The sequence below is a fragment of the Esox lucius genome, chromosome 9 (assembly GCF_011004845.1).
Source record: "Esox lucius isolate fEsoLuc1 chromosome 9, fEsoLuc1.pri, whole genome shotgun sequence".
In the NCBI taxonomy this organism is placed as follows: domain Eukaryota; kingdom Metazoa; phylum Chordata; class Actinopteri; order Esociformes; family Esocidae; genus Esox; species Esox lucius.
Window position 1 is genome coordinate 17,996,732 of NC_047577.1, and position 18,348 is coordinate 18,015,079.

General features: G+C 46.4%; 2 protein-coding genes across 2 annotated transcripts; both read right to left on the reverse strand.

The window, feature by feature from the left end:
- Positions 1-304: 304 nt before the first annotated feature.
- On the reverse strand, positions 305-5,344 carry cdc6 (cell division cycle 6 homolog (S. cerevisiae)). Its single transcript, XM_010889201.3, has 9 exons — positions 5,139-5,344; positions 3,798-4,058; positions 3,327-3,608; positions 3,025-3,224; positions 2,394-2,548; positions 2,173-2,279; positions 1,706-1,946; positions 1,237-1,480; positions 305-885 (listed from the first exon to the last, which is right to left on the reverse strand). Exons 2-9 carry the CDS (start codon positions 4,042-4,044, stop codon positions 655-657), a joined length of 1,707 nt encoding a protein of 568 aa, XP_010887503.2. The 5' UTR covers positions 4,045-4,058; positions 5,139-5,344; the 3' UTR covers positions 305-654.
- Positions 5,345-6,827: 1,483 nt separating this feature from the next.
- On the reverse strand, positions 6,828-16,643 carry wipf2a (WAS/WASL interacting protein family, member 2a). The gene is made up of 8 exons (XM_010889202.5): positions 16,141-16,643; positions 13,863-14,003; positions 13,286-13,418; positions 12,980-13,096; positions 12,119-12,847; positions 10,991-11,233; positions 9,507-9,617; positions 6,828-9,249 (listed from the first exon to the last, which is right to left on the reverse strand). The coding sequence occupies exons 2-8, from the start codon at positions 13,923-13,925 to the stop codon at positions 9,206-9,208; spliced, it is 1,440 nt and encodes a 479-aa protein (XP_010887504.1). The 5' UTR covers positions 13,926-14,003; positions 16,141-16,643; the 3' UTR covers positions 6,828-9,205.
- Between the last annotated feature and the right edge of the window lie 1,705 nt (positions 16,644-18,348).

The window sequence follows — 18,348 nt, forward strand, 5'->3', positions numbered from 1 at the left end:
GGGCCAGGTTCATAATATACCTAACCACGGTGGAAGGACCGATGGCACCTTCCACCGTGGATGTCTCCCATTACAGTTGAAGATGTTCCATCTTCATTGTTGGTGTCAAATCCATCACAGCACCAACACTTTCTGGGATGTTACCCAATTCCATTTTCTTCCCAGAGACACTCACTATCGAATCAGTGAATATCTATGGAGACTTGGTCTGCTATAATCAAAAATGTTCATAAAATATGTATAATAACAGTCTATAAAAACAAAGCACCTAATGGTTAATTTTTCAATGCATCATGTTAAACAAAAGTTGGCCTCTTAAAGTCATTTAACTGTTTAAAAATAATGTTTGTATGTTCATTTTATTACAACATAAGATATACATACAGTTTTCATCAAATAAAAACATTTGAACATCTTAGCTCAAGTTAAAAGTAGCTGTTCATACGGGCTGAACATGCAATGTTCCCATTGTCCCAATTTAAACACGGCAAAAACAAAATCTGCCTTTCCAATCATCCTGGTTGTGGACAAAAAAGAAAAATCCTAAAACAATTTTTAAAAAAAATATACAATTATGCGCACAACTTCGGCACAAATAAATACATATCTGACTTTGTTAGGAGGTGGAATGTCTGTCGTGACAGGGGTCAAAGGTCATGGTAGGCCAGCGGTCAGAATGCTGCCGAGCAAGGTGCGATCCTTCAGAGCGTTCTCCACATCCCGCTCCTCGATCTTCAGAGACACCTTGGTGAGGCGGGCCTCCTTGGCCTTCTTCAGGGCGAAGATGCCCCGGCTCTCCAGCAGGCCGCAGAGGGACAGGCACTCCCCCTGCCCGACGCCACCCACCTGCCGCTTGGCACACAGGCGACTGTGCACCTCGTGGAGCTGCGTCAGAGAGAGAGGCAGAGAGAGCTCAGATCAGTCAGCAACACAATGCAACAGCCGTAACCACAGCGTGGTTGGCTCATTCACCGTGCCTGCTTCCGAAGGCTGTGTTCAGACAGGCAGCCTAACGCCGATATCTGTTCCCTTCCACCAACTGGTCCTGTTGGATCTTAACACATCGGACCGGCCAAAGCGATTGGTCGAACGAGCAGTTAGTGGGAGGGTTCTTAATGGGGCCTCCTGTGCCCTCTTAGCCGTCGCTTTATATCGGCGGGTTCTACATAAATGCAGCTAGCTCTATCGATAGGGCTAGCTGCTACGGCGCTCGTCGCGCTACGGCGCTCGTCTCACCTTTCCCAGGGGGATCTCTTTGCTCTTGCCGGAGCGGGTCAGCAGCAGCAGGCAGCACACCAGGAGTTTCTGCTGGAGGGGGAAGCTCTCCGCGTCCCCTCCCGCCGACGAGGCCATCCGGTCCCCGTACACCTCCGACAGCACCCGCGCCACCTGGGGCACGCTCACGCGAGACGCCTTGGCCCCTTCCGTTGGGCCGGCGGCGTTCTTCCTATCGTCCGACTCCACAATCTCCACAGCTCTCCTGGTCAAAGGGGAACCCACGTCATGAGACACATCGGCCCGTTTCCCAAACCCAGATTCGCCGTCAAATTCCCAGAATGCACTGTCACTGGACATTCGCATGGCGTCCTAAGAAGTCAGCGTGTCTCTTAGTAGCATTACAAAGAAGCGGGGCTAGCGTAGCGGTGAGTCACCACAGAGGATATGTTCAGTAGCGGTCTGACTGAGAACCGTGAGCCCACTCTACCTGCAGATGTCCAGAGCTTTGCGCGCGTCCCCCGACACGGCGGACACCTTCCTGGCGCAGAACTGCACGGCCGTGGCGTCCAGCAGACCTTCGCCGGACACCTGGGCCAGTCTGTCCTGTACGATGGCGGCCAGCTCCTGGCGGCTGTACGGAGGGAAGTGTAACAGCAGGGGGCGACAGTGAGGCAGCGACTGCAGCCGGGGGAGGATGCGGTCAGTCAGGTCCAGGGCGTTGGCGATGCCTAGGATGACACGACAACGGCACGGTTATTACACCTGCCTCAGCCAATCGCATTAGTGGGAGGAGACAAATACAAACAGATGACGATGCACTCGCTCGACCCTGCTCTCGCGGAGTGAGAGAGCTGCATTCTGATGGACCAACAATTACTTCAAGCGCTGTGAGCTTGGACATTTTGGCGCAGGTTGAATTCCCCAAAAATGTGCCCTACAACGGAGGATCTTTACCGATGAGAGAGAGGCGAGACTTGGGCAGATAGGGCCACTCGAAGATCGTGTAGAGAACTTCCTGGGCCTTGCTGTCCAACTGGTCCATCTCGTCCAGAACCAGGAGACTGAGGGAGTGAAGGAAGGTCAGTACAAGAAAACCAGGCATTCATTACTCTCCAAAAGCGTCACAGATTTGCGGTGTCAGTCGTCTGGCAGTATTTGAAAAGGCGGAGACTCACACACTGGGTCCTGCGCTGGTGAGCAGTTTCCGCAGCTTGGCGTCTGTGTGGCCCCCAGAGGTCCCCAGCTTCTCAGCCAGCAGGGGGAAGATTGCATGGGAGCTGCGCAGGGTCATACAGTTGATCACCACCGTCTTGATATCCTTCAGCTCATCCTAGATACAGGGAAAGGAGTCATACATTTACACCCGGTTCCTGGACAAAAACAAAGGGGGACTGGAAACGAAGTCATGCAAGTTAAGGCTTCAGAAAGGAGGATACTTTATAGTACTGTGATGCCGTCAAGGCAACGGAATCCCAACGCGAGCCTAATGAGTATTGGGATACATTAAAATGCTTACCGAGCACAGCATACACAGGGAAGAGGCTAACGCTAACAGCCATCAGCAACATGGCGGTTAATGCTAACAGACGGCCCAGCATACACAGGGAAGAAGCTAACGCTAACAGCCATCACCAACAAGTTGGCGAATGCTAACAGACGGCTCAGCATACACAGGGAAGAAGCTAACGCTAACAGCCATCACCAACAAGTTGGCGAATGCTAACAGACAGCACAGCATACACAGGGAAGAGGCTAACGCTAACAGCCATCAGCAACATGGCGGTTAATGCTAACACCGCTGCGTACCTTCATCTCCTGTAGCACACCATTGAGGCATGCGGTCTTCCCGGTGCCAGGAGCCCCCGAGATGTAAAGGCTAGCCGGGCTGGCCTTCAGGGCCTTGTCCTCCAGAAAGGAGCGAATGGAGGCCCGCTCAGCCTCCCTGGACAGGAGGCGCTCTGGGACGGCTGTGTGAAGGGCCTGCTTCACACTGTGGTACTTAGACTCTATAGTGAAAGGACAGGGGAGGGTTAGAGTCTGTGACAAACATAAAAACAACGTAAACGACGCCGGACAGCGGAAGAGAAAGCGAAGGGGGCACGTCTTACTTTCAGCGAACAGGCGGACAACCGGCATGGCCTTCTCTGAGCGGGGAGGACAACGGGCGCCTCCAATGGGAGTCTCCTGCCGTCTGCTTGGGGAGGACCCGGGGCAGTTGGTGGGGGCAAGGGGCTGCCGCTTGGGGGACAGCGGGGTCAGCAGTCTCCTCGGGGACAACCCGGGGGTGTTCTCATCGAAGCCCAGCCTGCGGGGGGCCGTAGGGGCCAGGCGGCCCTGTTTGGGGGGAGACCCAAGCAGGTCGGCACTGAGGTTACAGCCATTCTCGTCCCCTGAGAAAACACCAAACACACACAGACAGGGTTACCTCAGAAACATGACCTTTCGGATAGCCAGTGGCAATTATATCTTCCGCTGAAAAGTTTTCCCATTTAAAAACCACTTTGAAGCCTTTATCATGGCCATATGTAGAAATGTTAGTGTATACAATGTGTGGGTGTGTGTGTGAAAAGACAAGTTACCTGTGCGTTTGCGGGGGCTGAGGGGGATTCTCGGGGACAGAGGCGTGGCTTTGGGAGGCTTGCATCTAGGGGAGAGAGACACGTGTTGTATCCACTCGGGACAGGGCTTGGGCCCTGCGGGGCAGGGGGCCTGGGCGTCATCTGGCTGGGGGGCGCTCTTGGAGCGGGTGCTTTTGGGGGCCACCCTGGACGACTTGCACCGGGGGAACGGGAGGGTGGGCTGGGTCCGGGAGCGGGTGCTGGGCATGTCGGCGTCAAGATCTGTCCCAAAGACGGAACATGGTTCAGGTTAACCACCGCGGTAACGGCCATGAGTTCCATCCCGCTAGCCAGGCAGCAGAAATGTATAACCATGTTGTGATGCTCATGTCAAGTGTGATTTGAGCCCAGTCATATCAATAGCAATCATTGATTTATGGGGCACTGTGTAGAATCCGGCCTCTAAATAACTTGTCAACCCCTCATTGCCATCCCGTGGCGAACGGGACCGGTATAGTACTAGATCAGGGGTCTCCAACCCTGTTCCTGGAGTGCTACAGTCCTGGTTGTTTTCACTCCAATCCCATGTATATGTAGGCTCAGTCAGTTATTACCACCCATTTATTAGAATCAGGTGTTACATGAGGCAAAAAAACCTGGACAGGAGCTCTCCAGGAGCAGGGTTGGACACTAGGGTTAGTAACGAGCTAGGCCCGTGTCGTTTATGGGAAGGACAGAACTGCAAATGTCTAAAGCGAGTATAAGGAGAAAAAGATTAGAAAAATGAACTTAAATCATTAACTGCAGATGGTGATTTTTTTTATGATAGGAGTACAGTAACAATATTATAGTTAAATAGGTACTGTAGGTAGGAACTAACAATTGACTACACTAAAATACATGACTTGTATAACTAAGATCAAAAGATGACTCGTCGTTTTTAACCGTGTGTTAGTTTGTGAAGTATTCAAAATAAATTAGCCAATCCCCAATGTTTTAACATCACTTTAAGAAAATATATATTGCTGTAACATTCGTCTAATTTCCGGTGTATAGAACGTGGTGTGAATAATCGGAAGATTCAATGGCTACAATACGTGTCTACATCTAGTCATTCTGGCGCCAACGGCACAAAAACAAGAATCAACAATGAAATAGGTCAAAATAAATCAAATAAAACACACGAAACAATATAGTAAGTACTGCTGGCAAACTGTGTTTCAGATCACTAGTTAAATAAATCGATTCAACCCAAATTCCCTCAGTTTGCTATTCCACGACCCGAAATTCTGACAGAACATTCTAAAATTAGGATCTCGTCACATCGAATTTAGAACAGTAAACTAGAGTAAAACAGTTTACCTTGCTTTCGTTGTTTGTTTTTTTGTTTGTTTGTTTGTTTTTAAGTATCCGAATAGTGATTCTCATTAAATGTTGTAGTATATTCTGCCGCTCACTCTTCAAACTCTGCAAGACTACTGTAAAAACCAAACTAGCGCCAAATATCTCCACAACTCCTCCCCCAGTCAGCTGGATTTTTGGCGCTGACGCCTGATTCGTCCCTTTTGTGTACTTGTTATTTTCCTAGTCGGTCATTGGCTCATCTTGGAGAGTCTGACGACTTCAGTGTCACAGTTAATATAAGGTGGCGGGAGTTTGAATTATACATATTTTGGAAGACTAGACAAATGGTGGCGGGAGTTTCAATCATAGATTTAGATTTAAGTGTATACACTTAACACCTCAACTCCAACACATTTTTAAAAAAAAACTACATAACCCCTCTATCCCGATTAAAAGGTATAAACAATTGCATTATTAATTGCCGGCTATAATACCACGCTTACTAGTAGCCAACAAGGCATCTGTATTTGTTGGAACATCCAAATCACACCATTGAAATTATGGAACACTTTAGTTCTCATCTCATAAAACCATTCTCTGACATTGGACCGCTAACAGCAGAACAGCATGTTTTGTTTTGCTGCGCGCTGGATTTACGCAAGATGTCGGGTGTAGCAGGGACTCACACTTGTCCAATCAGAAGTGAAGTCACGTTTTGGTATCACCTCAGCTGACTTGGAACTTCGAAGTGTCCTAACTTTTGCCCAATGGAAAAGCAGAAAGGGTGGGCAAGTAGAACGGAGTCGAGCTGGTACGCTGCGGTGGAATAACTCCCAAAGCGAATAGAATCGAGGAGAGTAGAGTTGAGCCGGTACCATGCAGTGGAAAAGAGCCATATTATACAGAGTACCAGACAATGGTGTCCAAATTTTACTGGTGCTGTATTATGGACGATATTCCCCGTGAATTCAGTCACTATATTGTTTCTGAGAATTACAGTCTGGCATAGCTATTTACATATTTTCTTTACAGTATGCTTACAGGTAATGTGTATAACCGTAGAACAAAATATGATCTTACTTTCTGTACAGACTACATACAGACGGGTGACAAAAGGGAAAACCTTTGTAATCCGCTATTTATTCACTGAAACCGTATTTTAATAATATCCCCGTGTAGTTCACGAACGACTGTTCTTGCGGCGTCTGATAATGTCCTACATTAAACTTCTCAGTCATCTTGAAAAAAAGTTGCTCTTCCGTTTTCCTTACATATTGCAGTAATACTCCACAATTTTACCACAATTTCCAACCCTATTTACCGATGTCTGTCTAATAGATCAAAGTCCAGGTGTTACTTCAGTCACTGTTCCTACTGAAAGACCAGCCAGTTGAGCAGTCTTTGTGATTAAGCTCACGCCGTCCCTGTCACAATAAATAACCCTGTCACATAAATCCATTCCTCTTTCCATCTTGAACCAAAACCGAGGTCAACTGGGCCTGCTCAAAATCAGTTTACAGCAGCATGAAAACATGTTAATGTATTAATTTTATCATGCAGCAGACCAGTACGGAATCATCGCATTGGTTGTTCCTACAATAATTCATTCAGGCTTTTCCCTTTAATTTGTCACTGTATACATCGACACAATTTCTGCAAATCACATATGCGTTTGTGCATTCAAATAACTTGGAGGAAAAAACAACATTTAAAACAAGTACCCTTTTTCCCCAAAGGCATATATTTATTTCAAATAATAAAACATGATTGATTAACAAGTTAGTTAAATGACCACTGTGGGAATGAACAGGTTAAGAACATGAGAACACATTCAATGAGTCACCTGTGTGAGAATAAGACTATTGAACATTCACATACACACATGGTCAGGCATAAAGACATGTGCTGCAAAGAGACCAGTCTCTCTGGCCGTCAGACAAAGCCCATTAGTGTTGTTATATTTTCTCATTTCATCAATTTCCTCCCTATATTACAAGCTTTTTACAACATAAAAATAGATCAATAACTATTATCACGATATTCCTCATATGTTCTGTAAATATACATTATTTATTGCATTTTTAATAGACAGGCATTTTTAATTCACCTTTTTTTCCTTTTTTATATCATTCTTCATTAATGCACTGGTACCGATAAATATGACAATAGTTGTAAGGCAACTGCCAGGCTGAAAGGTAAATAAAACAAATGGAGAAGAGAACAGGAATCTATCCAGATATTTGCCGTGTTGTTCTCATTCGCTGTACTGGAATAATAACAGAGGTCACAAAGCTACAATGTAATGACTGTTCACTTATGACACATTTTAGTTCCTCTGAAGTCAATCATCCAGGGCCTTTCTAGCCCATACAGTCCCCTGGCTCTCCTGGGGAGGTCTCCCCTGGTTGTCCCAGAATTAGCATCCCTCACAGGATTCTAACCGTAACCATTCGCGTGGAAAATATAAAACTGACCCAAGAACAGCATCTAAGGGAAACTTTGCCCTGTGTCTTCTCTGGCACTTAAGTGTTTTTTTGTTTTTGGTTAGTTGCTGCCAACAAGTGAGAACACATTCAAAAATGTTCCTTGCATAGGAATGCATAAAAAATAAAAAAATACTCTCTCTGGATTCCCTCCTACCATATAGAGTCCACTTCAAGTTTCACTAGGAATATTGCTCCCTTGAAGGACTTTGTAAGTGTTTAGGGTCCCTTAAAAAAATCCAGAAATACACAGGGCTGAATGATTGACATTCCTGCAACACAACCCATGGTAAATCCACTCTGTAGGAATGATGGGAATAACCATGATCACCCCCTTGTGGCAAAAGATAGAACAGCATCAAATAGTCAAATGAATCTAACTGTAATCCCAAACACCTTCCTTGAAAAACAGAATAGGAGATTTGAACGCTAACGCCCATTAAAGAAGAGTGGTAATGTGGATTTTTTTTCACGCAAATCATGTTTTTACGTACGAATGTTTGTTGAACTTTGAAAGCAACCAACATTTTCTGTTCTCCTCTAGTGTCAAAACACGACATCAACATATCAGATTTCTTACTAACAGAACAATGCCTTGAGGGAGAAATTATAAAAATCTAATTGGGAATACCAATGTCAAATCTGCCCTTTACTCTCCCCACTGATATGAAAACATGACGTGGATTTTAGTGCATGTCTCATGTCCCCTTCCAACTCAAAGTAATAAAAACGATTAGTGTGACGTAAATTATTTTCTACGGGAGACAGGCCCTACATATTCTACCCCACCCAGTTTTGGCACATCAAGAAGGGAAAGAATTTGGTTCCACACACCTCCTCAACGAGTGGGACTGGTGGCATGGCCATTTTAAAACCTATAGAAAACACACCACATACTATAAAGACTACAACAGACAACCAATGCATTGTTGGCAACATGACATGTGTTGGTGAGTCACTGTCGCAATTTGTCTAGGGAAATTAATTTGCCCGCCAACGTGTCTACTAGGAAAATGAAAACTAAATGACTGGGTTCCTACCCAGTGTTCAACGATAGAAAGTCTTAGTCCCATCCCTTCCTTCTGACAGCACAGACGCTGCCGTTGACTCTGGAACATGTTAAAAACACCGTATAATAAATCATAACTCGCAGGTATCGTCGATCACATGGAATATGAGCAAACGTCAAAAGACGGAATGTGGAATTCGGAAGTCTCAGTTGACCCTGCTCCGATAAAGTGTCAACACGACCCCCCCCCCCACCCCCCCACCCCGCCGCCAACTTGCAGAAAGACCGGCTTGTGGCCACAGCACAGTCAAAAAAGTCAAAGTCAGTTCCTCCGTTGAGCGTTGTTCTGTTCTATCATGCTACGAAGACCCACAGAGAGCCCCGGGTAGTGTGTGGTTTAGTAGAACTGTAGTGTCGTTCTAAACAAAAGTAGCGTTTTTCCTAAAGTGTTTGGGCTGGACATGCTTATGGCCGGTCCTTTAAAGTGTCTACATGTAGACCTACATGTGTTGAGTGTTCTAATGCCACTCCCCTGAACGTCCTCCGATAAGAGTGAGTTATGAAGTCTGTTTTCTACTCCTGAGATCCATAGTTCACCTTCCCACAGGCGGTGCTGGAGGTACTCCCCGTATCATGCCTACAGGAAGTAGAGGAAACAAAGATCACATAAGGTCAGTTCCTACCCTAAAGAAAACACTGTCACAATACGATCGAGGCGGCGAGGAAGGACAGGAGGATTCACGAAAAGCCAAAGTGTGAGGGTGTCCATCTCAATTATCCACGATAATTTGAATCTCCAGTGACATTAACATTGTGACACCCAGTAAAGCCTTACGAGACCTTACATTTGATGTTGAATACAGTAAGAGTGTAGAATGAAGGCCAAGCCTGTACCTGGTCCAGGTTTATTGCTTCTGCTGGGGTAGATCTTTGTGATGTTCCTATATTCCTCAGGGGGTGGTAGGTCTTCCATAGGGTGGAAGTTGAACTTGGCTTCAAAATCATCTGCGGGTTCAGAAAGGGAAGGGAGCACCAACACAACTTCAGAAACAACGATCAGTGTCTCCAGAAATGAAGGCTGACACTTTCAGTGAACTACTAGGAAGTTCAGCAACACTTCAGCATGGTCTTGCATGAATGTCACACGTCATATCTGGGACTGGTCCACCTTGCTCTATTCATTTCCATTCAAGCCATGTACAATGGTCTGTTCTACTGGGAAACATGAATCTAACTAAGCAATCTATGACCTCTATGAATGCACTTTTTTGGTCATGTTGCAAGAGGAACTACAGAAGGTTATTTGAATTACTAACAAGGAAATGTGAATAATGTGAGGAAATATTTACATGCAAACAACAAATGAGTTACTAGCGCCTCCAGCATATCTGTTGACCTGAGAGCTCAGGGGTCACTTAAAACAGCCCCATTCTCTCATTTTCGTTCAGAAATTTTAATAGAAAACATATCTAAAAGGTTTTGCTCTCATCTTTAGATCAATCAAATCCTAGCATTTACAAACCAGCTGTGTAAAGGAACAATCTTTGCCCAGGGAGATATACACAGTTTGAAATAGTACAAAAGTACAGATGTTTATGATGCACCACTTTTTTTTTTTTATTGCCTGTTGCTGCTAATGTCAAGGCGTTCTATTCTGAAATGGGCATTAATAAGACAGTGCTATGACTAATGTGTACTACTCACTGGTTGGTCTAGTAGCAAGTGAAGTGGGAGTTTAACATTAAGCTAAACATTTGGAAATATACAAAAAATTTGCGCAGCAACAGACTTTAGCATGAATATTAGCCAAATAGCATTACACTCGTCATCTGATGAAACTGTAGCTACTTTCTGATAAATCTTTTTACATTAATAGATTTGGGAATAATGACAAACTATAGTTTGGGCAGTAGGGTGGCCTAATGGTTAGGGCATCTGACTATTCCTATCTTCTAATCCCCCCACTGCCAAGGTCAAAGCTATGTGGTTCTGTCCCTGAGCAAGACAGCTCACCCAAACGGCTCCTGCATGCATGTAGCATTCTCCCCAGGCCATGATTAAGAATTGGTTCTTAAGAAACTTGTCTCGGTAAATAAATGGGTCAAAGAAAGTAAAAATTGTATTGCTTATCAATATAAAATCAGGTGATATTAGTCAAAGCATTTTTGATGGTATGCAATTTGAAAATGTAGATTCGTGAAAGCTAACTTACAAGCTTTTTAAATTTTGTAAGTGTTCCAGCAATGAAAGGCAAAGCGTATTTTGACAGAAACTAGCCTTGTATGGAACCTCTGCTATGTACAGTGTCCAGGAGGCTCCGGACTGACACAGATGCATGGGGGTGGGAGGCAGCCATGAGACTGGCTGTGATGACTTACCCATGTTGGACTTTGACGAGGACACGGAAGAGGAGTGTCCATTGCGGATAGGTGGGGGAGGCGGCGGGGGTCCAGTGCGGGAGGAAGATGAGGGGGGTGGAGGGGGCTTGGGCCCACGGTTCTGGTGGAGTGGCTCAGAGGAGGTGGAATGGGCAACGGCACTGTGGACCCGGTACGGGGGCGGGGGAGGAGGGGCCTGCCCGCCACCTCCGTTCCGGGATCCGGAGTTGGGCACAGAAGGAGCTGCATCGATTAAAAGCATTGAAAAGCATTAAGAGATGATGGCTGAAAAACACCAGAATCCAGGCCTAATTGCGGGTGTTGTATTACAGAAAAACTTGCATTCTTGGACTGTCTGTGCTTTCCTAACAAAAAGTCCACTGCCACTCAAGTTTTGTTTTGACACAAATGAGCAGAATTATCAAATTTCTGAAGATAAAATTAGCCAAAATAAGTATTATACTAATGCAGCGCTGCAAACCGACATTTTTAAAAGTTTCTCTATTCACATGTTTTTAAATAGCAGAAAATGCCAAAGGGGGAAGAACAGGACAGGTCAGGTAGAGAAAGACTAGATACTGTAGGCAGCTGTAAAGAGAGAGACACAGGGGAGAGATGGAAACAGAATGGAATGCCGGAATATTCCAGAGGGTTTGTGGAATGCAGAGAAACCAGGAGGAATGGCGGTGAAGGCCTCAGCAGTCCAACGACAACACAAAGCTGCCGCGGAAGACAAGTGTGTTCCTGTTACACTCAATCCTCGACTTCACATCCAGTAGCTCTGTGGAGGTGGTTCTTTCACCATCCAGTAGCTCTGTGGAGGTGGTTCTTTCACCATCCAGTAGCTCTGTGGAGGTGGTTCTTTCACCATCCAGTAGCTCTGTGGAGGTGGTTCTTTCACCATCCAGTAGCTCTGTGGAGGTGGTTCTTTCACCATCCAGTAGCTCTGTGAAGGTGGTTCTTTCACCATCCAGCTATTGCCATTAATTTTCTTTGACATTAAGAGTAGCTAGAGGCAGGCCTCAGTTTGATATTGGGCATCCCACACTGTGATACTACATCCTAGGGCTCACAGTGCCCAGAATAACTCAAAACAATCTACAATTCATCTTGGCGTGATCCTAGTACCTGATCTCCGTCCGGGGGGTTCCCTGGCAGGCGGTGGTGGCCTGCCTCCGCCTGGCGGTGCGACAGACGGCGAGGGGGGTGGAGGGGGCGCGTGGTTGCGGCCACTATGGCCACCGCCCGGGTTGCTTTTCTTGTTCAGGGAGTTGTGCCTCTGGGGCAGCTTCGGAGCCCCGTCCCCAGGGTGGTGCCCCGAGGGGCCGTTGGAGGTTCCCCCGGAGGGATGTCTGTAAGGCGGAGGGGGAGGCGGGGCCGAGGACCCCCCGGTGGGGGGCCGCGTGGAGGAAGGGTGCGGTCTCGATGAAGGAGGGGGTGCGCTGCTGGGCAGAGCCGGGCCTCTTTGGGGCGGGGCGGGAAGGGGCATCTCCCGGCCGTTGGCAGGGCCCGTCTGGGTCTTCTGCTGTGGGGTGGACGGGGCGTTGCCACGGTAACCGCTCCGGTTGAACGGTGGGGGCGGGGCTGGGGCAGATGCGCTTTGCTTCATGCTGGAAGGCGGCGGAGGGGGCGGGGCCGAGCCTGAAGTGCTGTGCTTCATCCCACCTGAGGAAGAGTGGGAGGAGCTGGAGCTGCTGGGAGGGCGGATGTCAGGGAGGGAGGGGCGTTGGGAGCGCTGGTGCTCCGGGGGGGAAGGCTTGTCTGCTGGCGAAGGGGAGTTGGAGCGGCCAGGGGTGGGCTTTGGGGCTGCAGGTCGGGACCCAGGAGGACGCAGGGCTGATCTGCCCACTGTGCCATCTGGAAGGAAGGCAAAGAAATAACCCTTTTTACAACACTATAGATGAATCCGCCCATTAGGAGACCCATTCACACCCTGGTTCACAGCGAATGGAGAATACCAAGCAGTCCGGGAGCACCGGTCCCTCTTACCTCCAGCTCCAACTGATCGTAGTTTTGGCATGCCCCCAGCGAAAAGGCCTCCCATTGGCCCTGGTCCTGCTGACCCTCCACTGCTCCCTCCTCCTCCTCCACCACTTTCCTTTGGTTCTACAGAAAGCAGTGAGATACAAAATGCCCTGTTACACCGCTGCTTTGACAATGCATGAAACCCATTTGTGACACTTAATGTTGCATGTAAGTACATCTAAGTACAGCCTGTGAGCACGTGTGTGTGTGTGTGTGTGGGTGGAAAAAAGACAAGAGTCAATATTGATCATATGTGAATAGGATTCTTACTCTCTATAATAGGTGCACTTCTGTCATTGACCACTGTGACCTTCTTCAGCCTGGCTCCTTTGCTGATGTCAGACAGCAAAGCTCCTCGCCCCTTCGCCGCATCCCGACTCAGCTTCGGCGCAGTAGTGTTTGCCTGAACAGACCACGTCAACACGCCGTGTTAGTGGACGTCAGCAGGGAAACTGACCGCGCCGGTTACAGTAACATGAAACACGCGGGCTACAGTCAGGCACAGAGGTTGAAACAGATACAAGTGTCGTGTAGCAAAACATGTTTGCGGTAATGCCATTGGTGTGTTTGGCCAATTCTCCGCCTTCCTGGGGCGTTGGATTGGATTCAAGCCACAGCAGTTATTCGCTGCCTTTGTAAACATGCCACACGTGTTCTCGAAATCTTTCTGTGGCAAACGTGGACTTCATACGTGACCGGTGTGGGGCATAAACCTAGAACGTGCCGTCTGCGTTTACAGTCAGCCACCACGAATGCAGCACTTTGGTAACGAGATCAGGTTGGGACTAATGGTACCTCAACATGACTTGAGAGTGTGGTGGTTGTGTTGAAAGGCAGATGGACTCACCTGGCTGAAGGTGGGGGGAGGAGGCGGTCCTGGAGGAGGAGGAGGGGGAGGAGGAACAGGCATCCTTGGGGAAGGGGGAGTGGGGGGGGGGGGGGGGGAGGTTTAGAGCACCGCCTCGGCTCTGGGAACACTCTCAGACACCTGCCAAACAAGTCAGAGGAGAGAGTCGGGTCGGTCCAATGAATAACCGGTTCGGTCAGAGTGAGAACACCTGAGCTAGGGTCAGATAAACGAGGAACACTGGTGTGGTATCATGGCTGACATCTGTACACTGTACTGAACTCAGGTCCGCCTGCATATCGCAGGGAACTCTGTTCAAGGACCATTATCCCCAAATGCCAGGTGCATGTCCTCACTCTGGGATGACTGAGGTCAGCAGAGCTCCCTGACCCGTCGACTGGCCGGACTGAGCTGGTTGTGGACACAGGAACACAATGGGCTGAGCTGGGCCCAGCAGCAGGGCCCAGCCTGCCCGCACTCACCCCTCCATTCCACACGCTGCCTGGTGGAGTGCTCCAACAGGTTCTCGCAGCAGGAAAACACAAGGAATGTCACCGGGTGAGCTTGCCAACAAGGTGACAAGCGACAGAGAGCGAGTCGACGTCGTGAGCGATTACAGGTGGCGACAGAAACCGAGAGCGCACAGCCCTTTTCTTCATGATTCATCCACTGACAAGATTTTCGCACAACCGGAACTGACGAGTAACAAAAACGTATTGCTATGTTGTACCAAACACATCCCACTACTTCATCAACCCACCGACTGTACAATTCCCAGGTGTGAAGTGCCCCATGCCACAAGCCATAAGCAAGAAGGAAACTGCCCTTTATCCGTGCCACTCATCTCCCACAACAACAGCACCAGAGAGACCATCACCATGTGGTCAACAGTCTGTTTCCATAAGACTGACATGACCTGGTTGCAGCTGCAATCCCATGACCAGCTGGGAAACTAAAAGAAACTCAAACTAACCACTCGCCCCTATAAATTGGGTCGGAAGGCCCTCCACGGTCACATGACGCTGACAAAACTCTGAGGGCGAATTCCAGAGAGTAAATCAAACCTTCAAATATGGGACACACTCGCGAATTCAACAATGCAATTCCTTCCTGTTCCACTTTAAAATAATAAAACAAGCATTGAATTCAAATCAACAAATCCCGCTCATTGTTTTGTACGACTCAAACCTTTGACAGAGGTCAACGTTTATTTAGCAGGTATTTCAGTGTGTGTGGCAAGACTCAAAATCAGACATACACACATCATATAATTAGTAACACCACTCCATTCCTGTGTGTTGTTCTGCAGACTTAAAGCTAACTTGGCAAATTATGGGATTAGACTTTCATTAGCCCATACACCCTGGATAATTTTCCCTCCCTCTGCTTTGGGACACTTGTGAAAATGGCAGAGGCAAGCAAGAACACGCAAATACAGGGCAGAGGTGAAGTAGATCACTTAGGATTCCGACAAACTACAGCAGGAGGAATCTGACACTTTACTACATTCAAATAGCAAACGCATTAATAGTGATGTCCACGTTGGAATACATTTTCTAACAATTATGTCCCGTAATTCTGAAAAGAGGTCCCTGCAGAAGAAATGTAGTTGTGGCCACATGCAGGAATGTCCCAAATTCCCCGCTGCAATCAGACCCTCCTCAGGTGTACAGCCCCCTATCAAATTCTACGGTGATACAATGAGGACGTTTTAGACTTTTGTTGGAGGAAAACGGTTAGGAAATAAAGGATAGTCAATGCCTACAACTACTTTCAGCCAAACTACATACGAAATTTAAATAACCAATCCAGGTGTCAAACTACCACTGAAAAAGACCTGGCTGGATATTGAGTTATTTTTTTATATGTTGAAAGTAAGACCAATTACTTACATAATAACTAAGTGCCACTAATGTTTGCATAACTTTGATCAGTCAAGCTCTGGAAAACGGTGTAACAACAAAACCATTTTGAAATGTAGCAAGATTGACTACATGATGAAAATGTCAAATCAGAATTGGGCTGAATCCCTAAGCACGTACTGTACTGTCAATCTAGATGTTGCCAGGTGAGCGAGCCAAAAACATGCAAGGAAAGTTCGAAAACAATGCAATTTCTTCCCTTAGTTTTGGCCTAAAACGTGAACTTGGATACTTACCTGAACATTACTGTCTAAACAAACGCAAGCAAAAGCAACATAAAGTGAGGAAACTAGCCCTCAACAAACTAGTTGGATCTGCAAGCTAACGTTAGCATCTGGGTCGATTGGCAGACTTACCCTGTCTTGAAAGATTGCTAGTCTTGTCTTCAATAACAACATGAATGGAAACTGCACTTGTGGCAAGTTTGTTAACAGAATTCCAGGCTGTACGGTAGGTGTCTCTCTTGCTTACTAAAGAAGAAAATGTTTTAAAAAGCGGGCCCGACGCTAAATTAGCTTACTGTGTAGATCAATAAAATCTGGTAACCAAAGTTAGCTTGCTAGCCAGCTAGTTAGCTAGCCAAGTTACTGTTTACTCGCGCCAGCTGTCAGACGTCCAGTGTAACTTAGCTGGCGTCTTGAATGTCTGTTAACAAGTTCTATGTATGTGCAACTACAGCTAATAAGACGTATGCTATGATTATCTCTAACGTATTTCCATTGACTTTTTATTCTACTCTCGTTTTGACCACCAAGCAAAGTGGCACTCGCACTTCACAGCGTTTATCGGTCGCTTCTCGGAAACACGGAAATGGGCCGTCCAACACAAAATGGAGGCAGGTAACCGGATCACCGCCAACAGCCAAGTATATCAGTCTCAACCATCTCAATTGGGAAAACAGCGACCTCCACGGAATAAAACCTGTAGAAAACCATAGAGATGGAAAGAGAACTATTTATCCGTACAATGGTGTACATTCCAGCATGCGCAGCGCCTCTGACTTAGATGTCAATCAATCTTATAAAGCCCTTTTTACATCAGCAGTTGTCACAAATTGTTTTTGCAAAACTCCCAGCCTGAAACCCCAAGGAGCATGTAACAACAGTGTTGAAGCACAGTGGCTTGGAAAAAAACCCTAAGAGGGGCCGACATTTAGGAAGAAATCTAGAGAGGAACCAGACTCGGAGGGGTGACCAGTCCTCTTCTGGCTGTGCAGGGTGAACTTTGGTTAATAGTACAAGTTGTAAGAATTAATAAATGCATGTGGGCTGTTTCAAGAGTCTATAAAACCTAATCCAGATCAGAAGCATGACCAGATGGACAAGGACAGTACAACCAGGACAGGCAGGGAGTCAGCAGAGAGGCAGCTGGAATTGTGAGGTATGTTGAAGTAATCAATTTCAGTATAATTGGTTAGATTATATAAATTATCTTTATAATTGTTGTGATAGTGAAGCATTTGTCCTTCATTTGGGCTCTATACTGTAATCTGATTTTAAAATCAAAACATTTATTCTCTCAGGTTAATTATTTGCACTCAGTTTTACATTTCATTGGTTTTATGTGACAATATTTTTAATACATCAATCTATTTCCGGGTACCAATAGTCTTGGCATTTTTAATGAGTGGTTATATATCCTTTGCATGCAGTAAATTCATTGACCCTACCACATGCTGCTTATAGCCTCTAGTCTCTGCTATGCTGTACTGCAGTAATTTTCTGTTGTTTTGAGTTCTTTTTGCTTTAAATCACATCTTTCGCAAGTAAAATGCCTGTTCCATTTGTTTTACCTTTGGAGACTGACTTGGCCAGTCAGTAACTTCCAAGATGTAACTTGACCATCCTGTTTTTAAGGCTACCTGTATTTCTGCCGGTGAATCTAACTACAGCTCACATAGGTCGACACATTCACAGCCATCTGCTGAAATGGGTTTGTCATCTGCTGGTTTTGGGTCATTCGCTGTAGAGGTCTTCCCTGGCCAACCAGGCTGTTTGACATTGCCAAGCTCATCAGTGCTTACATTTTTAGTGTTTCAAACACATTTGTCAGCCTCATAAAGACTTCCTCTTTAGTTATGTTGACAGACACCAATAGCACACCTTCACCAATGTGACAAAACCCATCTGACTAACCAGAAACACCTGTCAAGCCATTATCCCAATACTTTTGGCACCCTGAAATGGTTCTGGTGGGCAATGAGATTTGCATTAATGCGGTAAAGAGGTTAATGTGACTTCACCTACACAGTGGAAATGTCATGGAAACATTGCCTATAGGCTACTATTTATATGTGTATTTCACACTATGTTATGGTAAATTTGAGTGTCGCTTATATGAATTGAAGATTGCACTTAGTATTCAGTTTTCCGTATTAAAGGCACATTTTTAAAGATTATACAAAGTAATAAGCAAAATGTCTCAGAATTGGACTGTAACTACATCTACCGGTTACAATAAATCATGATAGAGGGTTAGTAACTTCCGTGTTTTGGACTGTGCCATTGAAATTCCCCCTCTTCTTTACTGCATCTATTTTCTCCCATTTATGTTGTCACAAGAAC